Below are 17,201 nucleotides of genomic sequence, written 5' to 3'. Positions count from 1 at the left end.
AGATAGATGGGAGGGGTTGAAGGTAGCAGAAGGATGGGACTGGATGGTCTTCAGAGATAGATGGGAGGGGTTGAAGGTAGCAGAAGGATGGGACTGGATGGTCTTCAGAGATAGATGGGAGGGGTTGAAGAGAGCTGAAGGCTGGGACTGGATGGTCTTCAGAGATAGATGGGAGGGGTTGAAGAGAGCTGAATGCTGGGACTGGATGGTCTTCAGAGATAGATGGGAGGGGTTGAGGGGAGCTGAAGGCTGGGGCTGGATGGTCTTCAGAGATAGATGGGAGGGGTTGAGGAGAGCTGAAGGCTGGGACTGGATGGTCTTCAGAGATAGATGGGAGGGGTTGAGGGGAGCTGAAGGCTGGGACTGGATGGTCTTCAGAGATAGATGGGAGGGGTTGAAGGTAGCAGAAGGATGGGACTGGATGGTCTTCAGAGATAGATGGGAGGGGTTGAAGAGAGCTGAAGGCTGGGACTGGATGCTCTTCAGATATAGATGGGAGGGGTTGAAGAGAGCTGAAGGCTGGGACTGGATGGTCTTCAGAGATAGATGGGAGGGGTTGAGGGGAGCTGGAGGCTGGGACTAAAAACAAAAAATAGACAACTAATGTAAAATATACTGTCTGTGAAATGTATGTAGTGTGTATGAACTGGAAGTGGAAGCCTAAGTGTTGTTGTCCATTAGTTTACTCCAATTAAGGGAGGGGTGGTAGGGTTAGGGGAAAATAATAAAGTATTTAAATATATATACAGTACCAGTCAAACGTTTGGACATACCTACTCATTCTAGGGTTTTTCCTTATTTTTACTATTTTCTACATTGAAGAATAATACTGAAGACATCAAAACTATGAAATAACACATATGGAATCATGTAAATTAAAATGTAAATGATATCCCATTCACCTTTCAATTTCTTAGAGAGGGAGTGTACTAAAAGAGCAAACAGGGGGAGTGGGGGGGGGGGGGGGGAGGATGATTGAGCATTTGTTGTCTCTCTCCTTTGGGGCAGAGTAGCTCATTGATCAAATCATCCTAGAGAGAGGGGGGACACAAGACCTGTTCCATCCCCAACAGACAACCACTCTGATGGTTATCAAGATACAACCTCCCTCCCTCCAGCACAGGCCACACACAGCCCCCAGCAGCACAACAGGTATGTCACTCTCTGGCCATAGAGAGGCTTTATTCTCTATTTTGGTTAGGCCAGGGTGTGACTAGGGTTGGCATTCTAGTTTCTTTATTTCTATGTTTTCTATTTCTTTGTGTTTGGCCGGGTGTGGTTCTCAATCAGAGGCAGCTGTCTATCGTTGTCTCTGATTGAGAACCATACTTAGGTAGCCCTTTTTTCCCACCTGGTTTTGTGGGAAGTTGACTTTTGTTTAGGGCACATAGCCTTTGAGCTTCACGGTTTGTTTTTGTAGTGTTTATTGTTTTGTTCGGCGTCTTTTTCTCAAATAAAGAGAAAATGTACGCTCACCACGCTGCACCTTGGTCCTCTTCTGTTAACGGCCGTGACAAGGTAACACATTAATACTCACTGTATCTGGATGACATCCCCCTGCACTGGGCAACGGTAGACTGTGCTGCTATGACATTTATTTAGAGTCTGCAACCTTTCTCGCTCTCTCCCCCGCATCTGTCTTCTCTCATGTAATCCATTCCCTCCTCTTCCTCCTCCTCCTCCTTCTCCTCATTTCACCTCTGCTTTGAGAGCCGTCTCTCTCTCTCTCTTCTCTCTCTTATTCTCTCATTCTCTCTTTCTCGTTTGCCTCTCTCCGTCTTTCTCCCTCTTTTTATTATTTCTCTCTTGCTCTCTAACTTCTCTCTCTCTCCTCTCTCTCTCTTCTCTCCCTCTCTCTTTCTCTGTGTGATACTAATCCCAGTAAGCTATCATCGTGCTGAGGAGTACTGAGTTGACAGTCCTTACGGGAGGTTACAGCCTGACACAGCGATGGTCCTAGGGGAGGTTACAGCCTGACACAGTGATGGTCCTAGGGGAGTTTACAGCCTGACACAGGGATGGTCCTATGGGAGGTTACAGCCTGACAGAGTGATGGTCCTAGGGGAGGTTACAGCCTGACACAGTGATGGTTCTAGGGGAGGTTACAGCCTGACACAGCGATGGTCCTAGGGGAGGTAACAGCCTGACACAGTGATGGTCCTAGGGGAGGTTACAGCCTGACACAGTGATGGTCCTAGGGGAGGTTACAGCCTGACACAGTGATGGTCCTAGGGGAGGTTACAGCCTGACACAGTGATGGTCCTAGGGGAGGTTACAGCCTGACACAGTGATGTAGTGATGGTCCTAGGGGAGGTTACAGCCTGACACAGTGATGGTCCTAGGGGAGTTTACAGCCTGACACAGGGATGGTCCTAGGGAAGGTTACAGCCTGACAGAGTGATGGTCCTAGGGGAGTTTACAGCCTGACACAGGGATGGTCCTAGGGAAGGTTACAGCCTGACAGAGTGATGGTCCTAGGGGAAGTTACAGCCTGACACAGTGATGGTCCTAGGGGAGGTTACAGCCTGACACAGTGATGGAGTGATGGTCCTATGGGAGGTTACAGCCTGACACAGCGATGGTCCTAGGGGAGGTTACAGCCTGACACAGCGATGGTTCTAGGGGAGGTTACAGCCTGACACAGTGATGGAGTGATGGTCCTAGGGGAGGTTACAGCCTGACAGAGTGATGGTCCTAGGGGAGGTTACAGCCTGACACAGTGATGGTCCTAGGGGAGGTTACAGCCTGACACAGTGATGGTCCTAGGGGAGGTTACAGCCTGACACAGTGATGGTCCTAGGGGAGGTTACAGCCTGACACAGTGATGGTCCTAGGGGAGGTTACAGCCTGACACAGTGATGGTCCTAGGGGAGGTTACAGCCTGACACAGCGATGGTTCTAGGGGAGGTTACAGCCTGACACAGTGATGGTCCTAGGGGAGTTTACAGCCTGAAACAGTGTTGGGTCTGACTCCTGACACTACAGTTACACACACAGACACAACATGTAATTAAGATGGAACAGGAAACAGTTCTCTGTCTCTCTTTTGCAGAAAATTTAGCAGGTTTAAAACGTATTTCTGACAAGTTATAAATAGCTCTCTAAGGTATGCAAGGACTGACATGACAAGAGGAACTGACGATGCACTACCCAATTTCGAATTTGCAGCTTGTGCATTTTACTATTACAACTTTCAAGAGTAAGTTGAAAGCCAGACTGAGTTCCTTTTTTGTTGTTGTTGAGTGTATGCACAATGGGTTTTGGGTTATGGGTTATGGAGTCCAGGCTCCAGACAGATGCTGTGATTGAGAACCAGCTAGTCTGAGAGCAGGGCTAGGACAAAAGACTTGGTTCAGTCACGACCAAAAGACAGAGAGAGAGAGAGAGAGAGGAGGGGGAGAGAAAGAGAGGGAGGAAGAGGGAGAGAGGAGGGGCAAGAAAGAGAGAGAGACTGAGATAGAGAAAGAGGGAGGATTAGGAAAGATGGATAGATGTGGATAGAGAGAGAGGGGGATTAGGAAAGATGGATAGATGTGGATAGAGAGAGAGGGGGATTAGGAAAGATGGATAGATGTGGATAGAGAGAGAGGGGGATTAGGAAAGATGGATAGATGTGGATAGAGAGAGAGGGGGAGAAGGGGCGGGTCAGTGGGTCGCATTCTGTCCTGGATGACATCATCATCAGATGTCATCATCAGATGACATCATCAGGGTCTCTCAGTGTGTGTGTAACAGTATAACTTTAGTACGTCCCCTCGCCCCGACACGGGCGCGAACCAGGGACCCTCTGCACACATCAACAACTGACACCCACGAAGCGTCGTTACCCATCGCTCCACAAAGGCCGCGGCCCTTGCAGAGCAAGGTGCAACACTACTTCTAGGTTTCAGAGCAAGTGACGTAACTGATTGAAACGCTACTAGCGCGTACCCGCTAACTAGCTAGCCATTTCACATCCGTTACATGTGACTTCACTAGAGCTAAATGGAGGGGTGGCAGGGGATGACGCAACTAGAGGCTACTCAGAAATGAATGATGAAGGGGCTTTTATGGCAGAGCCGGGAGGGGGTGTGTGTGTGTGTGTGTGTGTGTGTGTGTGTGTGTGTGTGTGTGTGTGTGTGTGTGTGTGTGTGTGTGTGTGTGTGTGTGTGTGTGTGTGTGTGTGTGACTGTCTCAGCCGGGGGTCAAGCTAAAGTCACACAAGCACATAGATCTGTAGCGGTGAAAGACTAAACAACTGAAAAAAAGAAAGACAAGCAAACGTACCAAAGTCACAGAGAGAAGAGATTCCTCTGTCTGGTGTCTGTCTGTCTGGTGTTGTGTCTATCTGGTCTGGTGTCTGTCTGGTGTCTGTCTGGTATGGTGTCTATCTGGTGTCTGTCTGGTCTGGTGTCTGTTTGGTGTGGCGTCTATCTGGTGTCCAACTGGTCTCTGTCTGTCTGGTGTCTATCTGGTCTGGTGTCGGTCTGGTGTCTGTCTGGTCTGGTGTCTGTCTGTCTGGTGTCTGTCTCTGTGTGTGGTCATCATTCTCTACATCCTGACTGTACAGTGGGGGACTTGTGATGACCTGAAGCTTAAACTACTCTACTGGGAAAAGGATGAGAGGAGAGGTGAGGAGAGGGGTGGAGAGGGGAGGATGGAGGAGTGGGGTGGAGAGGGGAGGAGAGGGAGGAGAGGTGAGTAGAGGGGTGGAGAGGGGAGGAGAGGCGAGGGGAGGATGGAGGAGTGGGGTGGAGAGGATAGGAGTGGAAAGGAGTGGACAGAGGAGAGTGGTTGACAGAGAAGAGTGGTGGACAGAGGAGAGGAAAGGAATGGACAGAGAGCAGTGGAGAGAGGAGAGGGGTGGACAGAAGAGAGGGGTGGACAGAGGAGAGAGGTGGACAGAGGAAATGGGTGGACAGAGGAAATGGGTGGACAGAGGAAAGGAGAGGGCTGGACAGAGGAGAGGGGTGGACAGAGGAAATGGGTGGACAGAGGAAAGGAGCGGGGTGGACAGAGGAGAGGGGTGGACATAGGAAAGGGGTGGACAGAGGAAATGGGTGGACAGAGGAGAGGAGAGGGCTGGACAGAGGAGAGGAGAGGGGTGGACAGAGGAGAGGAGAGGAGAGGGGTGGACAGAGGAGAGGAGAGGGCTGGACAGAGGAGAGGGGTGGACAGAGGAGAGGAGAGGGGTGGACAGAGGAGTACTATAGTCAAGGCAGGGTTCATGTACTTTCAGAATGGAGTCGGGAGGGAGGCGAGGTGCAGGGGGGAACAGGACAATAAACAGATTTGAAAACCACATAACCCTCCCCCCGCGACCGACCAAATGTCTCCTCTCGTTCATTAACTCCGCCTGTCTTTCCTGACCTCTACCCTTCCCTTGTACTTCCATGTCTCTCTTTCTCCCTCTCCATCTTTCCGTTTCTCTCTCTCTGTCTCTCTCTGAGTCAGCAGCACAGCCCCGCCTGACTCTTAACCAAATCACCGTCCTCCTCTGGCCCCACCACAGCCTTTCATTAGACTAAAAGCCCTGCGACACTCACACAAACACACACACTCACACACTCACACACGCAAATTCACAGCAGGTTTATGATTAAGTGATTCAAAGACAAGAGCAAAAGAGACAGACTGAAATAGAGAAGGAGAGAGGGAAGGAGTGAGAGAAGGAGAGCGGGAGGGGAAGAGAGAGAGAAGGACAGCCGGACAACAGGAAAGGAGATGAAAGGAAAGAATGATCAAGGTAGAAAGAAGGAGAGAACGTAATCTCCTTTATTCCCTCAACCTGATGATAAACATCCATTGACTGGAGGCTGGTGAGGTCTAGGACTGGAACAGGGGGATAAGGCTGGTGAGGTCTAGGACTGGAGCAGGGGGATAAGGCTGGTGAGGTCTAGGACTGGTGCAGGGGGATAAGGCTGGTGAGGTCTAGGACTGGGGCAGGGGATAAGGCTGGTGAGGTCTAGGACTGGAGCAGGGGGATAAGGCTGGTGAGGTCTAGGACTGGTGCAGGGGATAAGGCTGGTGAGGTCTAGGACTGGGGCAGGGGATAAGGCTGGTGAGGTCTAGGACTGGGGCAGGGGGATAAGGCTGGTGAGGTCTAGGACTGGGGCAGGGGATAAGGCTGGTGAGGTCTAGGACTGGGGCAGGGGATAAGGCTGGTGAGGTTAAGGACTGGGGTTAGGGGATAAGGCTGGTGAGGTTAAGGACTGGAGCAGGGGATAAGGCTGATGAGGTTAAGGACTGGGGCAGGGGATAAGGCTGGTGAGGTCTAGGACTGGAGCAGGGGATAAGGCTGGTGAGGTTAAGGACTGGGGCAGGGGATAAGGCTGGTGAGATCTAGGACTGGAGCAGGGGGATAAGGCTGGTGAGGTTAAGGACTGGGGCAGGGGATAAGGCTGGTGAGGTTAAGGACTGGGGCAGGGGATAAGGCTGGTGAGGTCTAGGACTGGAGCAGGGGGATAAGGCTGGTGAGGTCTAGGACTGGAGCAGGGGGATAAGGCTGGTGAGGTCTAGGACTGGAGCAGGGGGATAAGGCTGGTGTACAGTAGAGGACTGTAGGAGAGGAGAGTTCAGGGACAAGAAAAGAAAGCTGAGGAAAAGAGGACTGGTGTAGAGGACTGGGGTAAATGACTTGGGTAGATGACTTGAGTAAAGGACCGGGGTAAAGAGGACTGGGTTAAAGAGGACTGGGTTAAAGAGGACTGGGGTAAACATGACTGGGGTAAAGGACTGGGGTAAAGAGGACTGGGGTAAAGAGGACTGGGTTAAAGAGGACTGGGGTTAAAGGACTGGGTTAAAGGACTGGGGTAGTACACTGGGGTAAAAAGGACTGGGGTAAAGAGATCTTTGGGTAGAGGACTGCTGTAGAGGACTGGGGTAGAGGTGTAGAGGACTGGGGTAAAGGACTGGGGTAAAGAGATCTTTGGGTAGAGGACTGGAGTAAAAAGGACTGGGGTAAAGAGATCTTGGGTAGAGGACTGCTGTAGAGGACTGGGATAGAGGGGTAGAGGACTGGGTTAAAGGACTGGGGTAAATAGATCTTTGGGTAGAGTACTGGGGTAAAAAGGACTGGGGTAAAGAGATCTTTGGGTAGAGGACTATTGTAGAGGGCTGGGGTAGAGGGGTAGAGGACTGGGGTAGGGGCTGGGAGAAGGCTTTCTTTTTGAGGTTCCTCTGAGAATGTTGAGCAGTCAGATTACTAAAGGTTCCTCTGAGGATGTTGAGCAGTCAGATTACTAAAGGATGTTGAGCAGTCAGATTACTAAAGGTTTCTCTGAGGATGTTGAGCAGTCAGATTACTAAAGGATGTTGAGCAGTCAGATTACTAATGGTTCCTCTGAGAATGTTGAGCAGTCAGATTACTAAAGGATGTTGAGCAGTCAGATTACTAAAGGTTCCTCTGAGGATGTTGAGCAGTCAGATTACTAAAGGATGATGAGCAGTCAGATTACTAAAGGATGTTGAGCAGTCAGATTACTAAAGGTTCCTCTGAGGATGTTGAGCAGTCAGATTACTAAAGGTTCTTCTGAGAATGTTGAGCAGTCAGATTACTAAAGGTTCTTCTGAGGATTTTGAGCAGTCAGATTACTAAAGGTTTCTCTGAGGATGCTGAGCAGTCAGATTACTAAAGGTTCTTCTGAGGATGTTGAGCAGTCAGATTACTAAAGGTTCTTCTGAGGATGTTGAGCAGTCAGATTACTAAAGGTTTCTCTGAGGATGTTGAGCAGTCAGATTACTAAATGTTTCTCTGAGAATGTTGAGCAGTCAGATTACTAAAGGTTCCTCTGAGGATATTGAGCAGTCAGATTACTAAAGGTTCCTCTGAGAATGTTGAGCAGTCAGATTACTAAAGGTTTCTCTGAGGATGTTGAGCAGTCAGATTACTAAAGGATGTTGAGCAGTCAGATTACTAAAGGATGTTGAGCAGTCAGATTACTAAAGGTTCCTCTGAGGATGTTGAGCAGTCAGATTACTAAAGGTTCCTCTGAGGATGTTGAGCAGTCAGATTACTAAAGGTTCCTCTGAGGATGTTGAGCAGTCAGATTACTAAAGGATGTTGAGCAGTCAGATTCCTAAAGGTTCTTCTGGGGATTTTGAGCAGTCAGATTACTAAAGGTTCTTCTGAGGATGTTGAGCAGTCAGATTACTAAAGGTTCCTCTGAGGATGTTGAGCAGTCAGATTACTAAAGGTTTCTCTGAGGATGTTGAGCAGTCAGATTACTAAAGGTTCCTCTGAGGATGTTGAGCAGTCAGATTACTAAAGGATGTTGAGCAGTCAGATTACTAAAGGTTCCTCTGAGGATGTTGAGCAGTCAGATTACTAAAGGTTCCTCTGAGGATGTTGAGCAGTCAGATTACTAAAGGTTCCTCTGAGGATGTTGAGCAGTCAGATTACTAAAGGATGTTGAGCAGTCAGATTACTAAAGGATGTTGAGCAGTCAGATTACTAAAGGATGTTGAGCAGTCAGATTACTAAAGGATGTTGAGCAGTCAGATTACTAAAGGATGTTGAGCAGTCAGATTACTAAAGGTTCCTCTGAGGATGTTGAGCAGTCAGATTACTAAAGGATGTTGAGCAGTCAGATTACTAAAGGATGTTGAGCAGTCAGATTACTAAAGGTTCCTCTGAGGATGTTGAGCAGTCAGATTACTAAAGGATGTTGAGCAGTCAGATTACTAAAGGTTCCTCTGAGAACGTTGAGCAGTCAGATTACTAAAGGTTTCTCTGAGGATGATGAGCAGTCAGATTACTAAAGGATGTTGACCAGTCAGATTACTAAAGGTTCCTCTGAGAATGTTGAGCAGTCAGATTACTAAAGGTTCCTCTGAGGATTTTGAGCAGTCAGATTACTAAAGATTCCTCTGAGGATGTTGAGCAGTCAGATTACTAAAGGTTCTTCTGAGAATGTTGAGCAGTCAGATTACTAAAGGTTCTTCTGAGGATTTTGAGCAGTCAGATTACTAAAGATTTCTCTGAGGATGTTGAGCAGTCAGATTACTAAAGGTTTCTCTGAGGATGTTGAGCAGTCAGATTACTAAAGGATGTTGAGCAGTCAGATTACTAAAGGTTCCTCTGAGGATGTTGAGCAGTCAGATTACTAAAGGTTCCTCTGAGGATGTTGAGCAGTCAGATTACTAAAGGTTCCTCTGAGGATGTTGAGCAGTCAGATTACTAAAGGATGTTGAGCAGTCAGATTACTAAAGGATGTTGAGCAGTCAGATTACTAAAGGATGTTGAGCAGTCAGATTACTAAAGGATGTTGAGCAGTCAGATTACTAAAGGATGTTGAGCAGTCAGATTACTAAAGGTTCCTCTGAGGATGTTGAGCAGTCAGATTACTAAAGGATGTTGAGCAGTCAGATTACTAAAGGATGTTGAGCAGTCAGATTACTAAAGGTTCCTCTGAGGATGTTGAGCAGTCAGATTACTAAAGGATGTTGAGCAGTCAGATTACTAAAGGTTCCTCTGAGAACGTTGAGCAGTCAGATTACTAAAGGTTTCTCTGAGGATGATGAGCAGTCAGATTACTAAAGGATGTTGACCAGTCAGATTACTAAAGGTTCCTCTGAGAATGTTGAGCAGTCAGATTACTAAAGGTTCCTCTGAGGATTTTGAGCAGTCAGATTACTAAAGATTCCTCTGAGGATGTTGAGCAGTCAGATTACTAAAGGTTCTTCTGAGAATGTTGAGCAGTCAGATTACTAAAGGTTCTTCTGAGGATTTTGAGCAGTCAGATTACTAAAGATTTCTCTGAGGATGTTGAGCAGTCAGATTACTAAAGGTTTCTCTGAGGATGTTGAGCAGTCAGATTACTAAAGGTTCCTCTGAGGATGTTAGCATTCAGATTACTAAAGGTTTCTCTGAGGATGTTGAGCAGTCAGATTACTAAATGTTTCTCTGAGAATGTTGAGCAGTCAGATTACTAAAGGTTCCTCTGAGGATGTTGAGCAGTCAGATTACTAAAGGTTTCTCTGAGGATGATGAGCAGTCAGATTACTAAAGGATGTTGAGCAGTCAGATTACTAAAGGATGATGAGCAGTCAGATTACTAAAGGATGATGAGCAGTCAGATTACTAAAGGATGATGAGCAGTCAGATTACTAAAGGATGTTGAGCAGTCAGATTACTAAAGGATGATGAGCAGTCAGATTACTAAAGGATGATGAGCAGTCAGATTACTAAAGGATGTTGAGCAGTCAGATTACTAAAGGATGATGAGCAGTCAGATTACTAAAGGATGATGAGCAGTCAGATTACTAAAGGATGATGAGCAGTCAGATTACTAAAGGATGTTGAGCAGTCAGATTACTAAAGGATGTTGAGCAGTCAGATTACTAAAGGATAACCTCAGTAAAATAGTACCTGTTTTATCTAATTTCAAAGAATGTCTGCTAATGACATAGACACACACACATACACACACCCTGATGTTAATCACTCCCCCAGCTGTAATGTGACCACCTGCTGGGGCTTTCTCCCTGAGGGGAGGGTCAGCCAGACACAGCGGAGTCACGCTCTTTCTCTCTCTGTGTGTGTGTGTGTGTGTGTGTGTGTGTGTGTGTGTGTGTGTGTGTGTGTGTGTGTGTGTGTGTGTGTGTGTGTGTGTGTGTGTGTGTGTGTGTGTGTGTGTGTGTGTGTGTGTGTGTGTGTGTGTGTCACCACCATAACTTTATCCAACCCTGATGCCAGGTTTAATCCTACTCCCCACACCTCATTTTTAACTGATATTGTCCACTGTCAAAACGGGTTGTCTGTCCATTATGTTTGTTAATAGAAAAACATTCCATACCATGCGTGACATTCCCGTCCTAAAGGAGGAAGTCTGCTGCTCACTGGAAGTTAATGTAACCGCTCCCTCTGTATTGTAGCCATAGGGACTCATTGTGTTGTTAGCCAGATGATCTGAGAGACTGTGACACGGGTCAATGTGTCGTTAGCCATTACAGCATCAATGTTGACAGAAAAACATCCAGTATTCATCTGTCCATCACTACTTTCGACAGATGGAGAAGATAGTCACTTCCTGTTTCCCCTCGGGTGACATACCTCTATCTTTCTCTACTCCATCCCCCTCTCCCTCCATCCATCCCTATGTAAAACATATGTTCACTTTGACATCTGTCTAACTAAACTCAAACATATGGGATAGCCTGAAGGATGAGGTCTGAGACTCCCTCTCTGTGTGTGTGTGTGTGTGTGTGTGTGTGTGTGTGTGTGTGTGTGTGTGTGTGTGTGTGTGTGTGTGTGTGTGTGTGTGTGTGTGTGTGTGTGTGTGTGTGTGTGTGTGTTATAGCACAGTATAGTACAGTGTTATGGTATAGTACAGTATGTTATGGTATAGTACAGTATGTTATGGAATAATACAGCATGTTATGGTATAGTACAGTATGTTATGGTATAGTACAGTATGTTATGGAATAATACAGTACGGTATGGTATAGTACAGTATTTTATGGTATAATACAGTATGCTAAGGTATAGTACAGTATTTTATGGTATAGTACAGTTTGTTATGGAATAATACATTAATGTATGGTATATTACCGTATTTTATGGTATGGTACAGTATGTTATGGAATAGTACAGTATGTTATGGTATAGTGCAGTATTTTATGGTATAGTACAGTATGTTATGGAATATTACAGTAAGGTATGGTATAGTATGTTATGGAATAGTACAGTATGTTATGATATATTGCAGTATTTTATGGAATAGTACAGTATGTTATGGAATAATACAGTAAGGTATGGTATAGTACAGTATGTTATGGAATAATACAGTAAGGTATGGTATAGTACAGTATGTTATGGAATAATACAGTAAGTTATGGTATAGTACAGTATGTTATGGAATAATACAGTAAGGTATGGTATAGTACAGTATGTTATGGAATAATACAGTAAGGTATGGTATAATACAGTATTTTATGGTATAATACAGTATGTTATGGAATAATACAGTAAGGTATGGTATAGTACAATATTTTATGGTATGGTAAAGTAAGGTTCTTACTCATTCCTGTGCAGACGGAGTGTCATCTCCTCTCCCTCAGCTGTGATGAGGACCTCTGCCTCAGACGGGTGCTGCTGGGTAGAAAAGCAGAGAAATAGAATAATATCTCTCTAGCATTATATCTAACATTATATCTCACTAGCATCATCTCTATCTAACATTATATCTCTCTAGCATTATATCTCTCTATAACATTATATATCTCGAACATTATATCTAACATTATATCTCTCTAACATTATATTTCTTGAACATTGTCTCTCTAACATTATATCTCTCTAGCATTAAACATAACAGTATATCTCTCTAACATTATATCTAAAATTATATCTCTCTAGCATTATATCTCTGTAACAGTATATCATTCTAAAATTATATCTCTCTAGCATCATATCCATATAACATTATATCTCTATAACATTACACCTCTTGAACATTACACCTCTTTAACATTACATTTAACATATCTCACTAAAATTATATCTCGCTAGCATTATATATGACATTATGCTGTATCTCTCTAACATTAAATCTCTCTAACATTAAATCTCTCTAACATTAAATCTCTCTAACATTATATCTCTCTAACATTACATTTACATTTACATTTACATTTAAGTCATTTAGCAGACGCTCTTATCCAGAGCGACTTACAAATTGGTGCATTCACCTTATGACATCCAGTGGAACAACCACTTTACAATAGTGCATCTAAATCTTTTAAGGGGGGGGGTCAGAAGGATTACTTTATCCTATCCTAGGTATTCCTTGAAGAGGTGGGGTTTCAGGTGTCTCCGGAAGGTGGTGATTGACTCCGCTGTCCTGGCGTCGTGAGGGAGTTTGTTCCACCATTGGGGTGCCAGAGCAGCGAACAGTTTTGACTGGGCTGAGCGGGAACTGTACTTCCTCAGTGGTAGGGAGGCGAGCAGGCCAGAGGTGGATGAACGCAGTGCCCTTGTTTGGGTGTAGGGCCTGATCAGAGCCTGAAGGTACTGAGGTGCCGTTCCCCTCACAGCTCCGTAGGCAAGCACCATGGTCTTGTAGCGGATGCGAGCTTCAACTGGAAGCCAGTGGAGAGAGCGGAGGAGCGGGGTGACGTGAGAGAACTTGGGAAGGTTGAACACCAGACGGGCTGCGGCGTTCTGGATGAGTTGTAGGGGTTTAATGGCACAGGCAGGGAGCCCAGCCAACAGCGAGTTGCAGTAATCCAGACGGGAGATGACAAGTGCCTGGATTAGGACCTGCGCCGCTTCCTGTGTGAGGCAGGGTCGTACTCTGCGGATGTTGTAGAGCATGAACCTACAGGAACGGGCCACCGCCTTGATGTTAGTTGAGAACGACAGGGTGTTGTCCAGGATCACGCCAAGGTTCTTAGCGCTCTGGGAGGAGGACACAATGGAGTTGTCAACCGTGATGGCGAGATCATGGAACGGGCAGTCCTTCCCCGGGAGGAAGAGCAGCTCCGTCTTGCCGAGGTTCAGCTTGAGGTGGTGGTCCGTCATCCACACTGATATGTCTGCCAGACATGCAGAGATGCGATTCGCCACCTGGTCATCAGAAGGGGGAAAGGAGAAGATTAATTGTGTGTCGTCTGCATAGCAATGATAGGAGAGACCATGTGAGGTTATGACAGAGCCAAGTGACTTGGTGTATAGCGAGAATAGGAGAGGGCCTAGAACAGAGCCCTGGGGGACACCAGTGGTGAGAGCACGTGGTGAGGAGACAGATTCTCGCCACGCCACCTGGTAGGAGCGACCTGTCAGGTAGGACGCAATCCAAGCGTGGGCCGCGCCGGAGATGCCCAACTCGGAGAGGGTGGAGAGGAGGATCTGATGGTTCACAGTATCGAAGGCAGCCGATAGGTCTAGGAGGATGAGAGCAGAGGAGAGAGAGTTAGCTTTAGCAGTGCGGAGCGCCTCCGTGATACAGAGAAGAGCAGTCTCAGTTGAATGACTAGTCTTGAAACCTGACTGATTTGGATCAAGAAGGTCATTCTGAGAGAGATAGCGGGAGAGCTGGCCAAGGACGGCACGTTCGAGAGTTTTGGAGAGAAAAGAAAGAAGGGATACTGGTCTGTAGTTGTTGACATCGGAGGGATCGAGTGTAGGTTTTTTCAGCAGGGGTGCAACTCTCGCTCTCTTGAAGACGGAAGGGACGTAGCCAGCGGTCAAGGATGAGTTGATGAGCGAGGTGAGGTAAGGGAGAAGGTCTCCGGAAATGGTCTGGAGAAGAGAGGAGGGGATAGGGTCAAGCGGGCAGGTTGTTGGGCGGCCGGCCGTCACAAGACGCGAGATTTCATCTGGAGAGAGAGGGGAGAAAGAGGTCAGAGCACAGGGTAGGGCAGTGTGAGCAGAACCAGCGGTGTCGTTTGACTTAGCAAACGAGGATCGGATGTCGTCGACCTTCTTTTCAAAATGGTTGACGAAGTCATCTGCAGAGAGGGAGGAGGGGGGAGGAGGGGGAGGAGGATTCAGGAGGGAGGAGAAGGTGGCAAAGAGCTTCCTAGGGTTAGAGGCAGATGCTTGGAATTTAGAGTGGTAGAAAGTGGCTTTAGCAGCAGAGACAGAAGAGGAAAATGTAGAGAGGAGGGAGTGAAAGGATGCCAGGTCCGCAGGGAGGCGAGTTTTCCTCCATTTCCGCTCGGCTGCCCGGAGCCCTGTTCTGTGAGCTCGCAATGAGTCGTCGAGCCACGGAGCAGGAGGGGAGGACCGAGCCGGCCTGGAGGATAGGGGACATAGAGAGTCAAAGGATGCAGAAAGGGAGGAGAGGAGGGTTGAGGAGGCAGAATCAGGAGATAGGTTGGAGAAGGTTTGAGCAGAGGGAAGAGATGATAGGATGGAAGAGGAGAGAGTAGCGGGGGAGAGAGAGCGAAGGTTGGGACGGCGCGATACCATCCGAGTAGGGGCAGTGTGGGAAGTGATGGATGAGAGCGAGAGGGAAAAGGATACAAGGTAGTGGTCGGAGACTTGGAGGGGAGTTGCAATGAGGTTAGTGGAAGAACAGCATCTAGTAAAGATGAGGTCGAGCGTATTGCCTGCCTTGTGAGTAGGGGGGGAAGGTGAGAGGGTGAGGTCAAAAGAGGAGAGGAGTGGAAAGAAGGAGGCAGAGAGGAATGAGTCAAAGGTAGACGTGGGGAGGTTAAAGTCACCCAGAACTGTGAGAGGTGAGCCGTCCTCAGGAAAGGAGCTTATCAGGGCATCAAGCTCATTGATGAACTCTCCAAGGGAACCTGGAGGGCGATAAATGATAAGGATGTTAAGCTTGAAAGGGCTGGTAACTGTGACAGCATGGAATTCAAAGGAGGCGATAGACAGATGGGTAAGGGGAGAAAGGGAGAAAGACCACTTGGGAGAGATGAGGATCCCGGTGCCGCCACCCCGCTGACCAGAAGCTCTCGGGGTGTGCGAGAACACGTGGGCAGACGAGGAGAGAGCAGTAGGAGTAGCAGTGTTATCTGTGGTGATCCATGTTTCCGTCAGTGCCAAGAAGTCGAGGGACTGGAGGGAAGCATAGGCTGAGATGAACTCTGCCTTGTTGGCCGCAGATCGGCAGTTCCAGAGGCTGCCGGAGACCTGGGACTCCACGTGGGTGGTGCGCGCTGGGACCACCAGGTTAGGGTGGCCGCGGCCACGCGGTGTGAAGCGTTTGTATGGTCTGTGCAGAGAGGAGAGAACAGGGATAGACAGACACATAGTTGACAGGCTACAGAAGAGGCTACGCTAATGCAAAGGAGATTGGAATGACACGTGAACTACACGTCTCGAATGTTCAGAAAGTTAAGCTTGCGTTGCAGAAATCTTATTGACCAAAATTATTAAAATGATACAGTACTGCGGAAGTGGGCTAGCTAGCAGTGGCTGCGTTGTTGACTTTGTTTGAGAGTGTCGCTGGCTAGGTAACCTCGGTAGCTAGCTATGTAACCTCGGTAACTGGCTCGTTAATTAGTATAAACTACACAATTGTCTTAGATACAAGGACAGCAAAGACAACTATGTAGCTAGCTAACACTACACTAATCAATCGTTCCGTTGATCCGTTGAACATTAAATCTAACATTGTATATTTCTAACATTATATCACTCTAACATTATATCTCTCTAGCATTATATATAACTCTGTATCTCTAGCATTATATATATAACTATATGTCTCTAGCATTGTATATAACTATATGTCTCTTTAACAATATATCTCTTTAACAATATATCTCTTTAACATTATATCTCTCTAACATTATAACTCCCTAGCTTAATATCTAACATTATATCTCAAATTATATCTCTCTAGCATTATATCTCTGTAACAGTATATCATTCTAACATTATATCTCTCTAGCATTATATCTAACATTATATATCTCTAGCATTAAATCTAACATTATATATCTCTAGCATTAAATCTAACATTATATCACTCTAACATTATATCTCTCTAACCTTATAAATAACGGTATATCTCTCTAACATTATATCTAACATTATATCTCTCGAACACTATATCTCTCTAACCTTACAAATAATGGTATATCTCTCTAATGTTACATCTACAATTATATCTCTCTATCATTCTCTCTAACATTATATCTCTCTAAACTTACAAAGAATGGTATATCTCTCTAACATGATATCTAAAAGTATATATCTCTAGCATTATATCTAACATTATATATCCCTATATTATTATATCTCTCAAAAAGTATATCTCTCTAACATTATATCTCTAGCATTATATCTAACATTACATCTATATAGCATTATCTCTCTAAAATTATATCACTCTTACCTTATATATATCTTTAACATTATATATATATATAGCATTATATCTCTCTAACAGTATATCTCTTTAACATTATATCTCTCTAGCATTATATCTAGCATTATATATCTCTAGCATTAAATCTAACATTATATCACTCTAACATTATATATCTCTAACCTTATAAATAACGGTATATCTCTCTAATATTACATCTAAAATTATATCTCTCTATCATTCTCTCTAACATTATATCTCTCTATCATTCTCTCTAACATTATATCTCTCTAAACTTACAAATAATGGTATATCTCTCTAACATGATATCTAAAAGTATATATCTCTAGCATTATATCTAACATTATATATTTCTAACATTATATCTCTTTAACAGTATATCACTCTAACATTATATCTCTTTAACAGTATATCACTCTAATATTA

At 45.7% G+C, this 17,201-nt stretch overlaps 1 protein-coding gene across 3 annotated transcripts in view; it reads right to left on the bottom strand.

Annotated features, from left to right (window-relative positions):
- The window catches only part of LOC139581661 (disintegrin and metalloproteinase domain-containing protein 19-like), a 49,141-nt gene that overhangs the window by 24,488 nt on the left and 7,452 nt on the right, over positions 1–17,201 (bottom strand). For 2 of the 3 annotated variants that reach the window (XM_071411663.1, XM_071411661.1), the window contains exon 3: positions 12,000–12,073. In XM_071411663.1, the coding sequence (XP_071267764.1) occupies positions 12,000–12,073 (74 nt within the window). The remainder of the gene's footprint in view (positions 1–11,999; positions 12,074–17,201) is intronic. The other variant, XM_071411662.1, reaches the window with a different exon arrangement.

Source organism: Salvelinus alpinus, chromosome 7 (genome assembly GCF_045679555.1).
Source record: "Salvelinus alpinus chromosome 7, SLU_Salpinus.1, whole genome shotgun sequence".
NCBI classification, from domain to species: Eukaryota; Metazoa; Chordata; class Actinopteri; order Salmoniformes; family Salmonidae; genus Salvelinus; species Salvelinus alpinus.
This window is presented reverse-complemented; position numbering and strand designations above follow the sequence as displayed.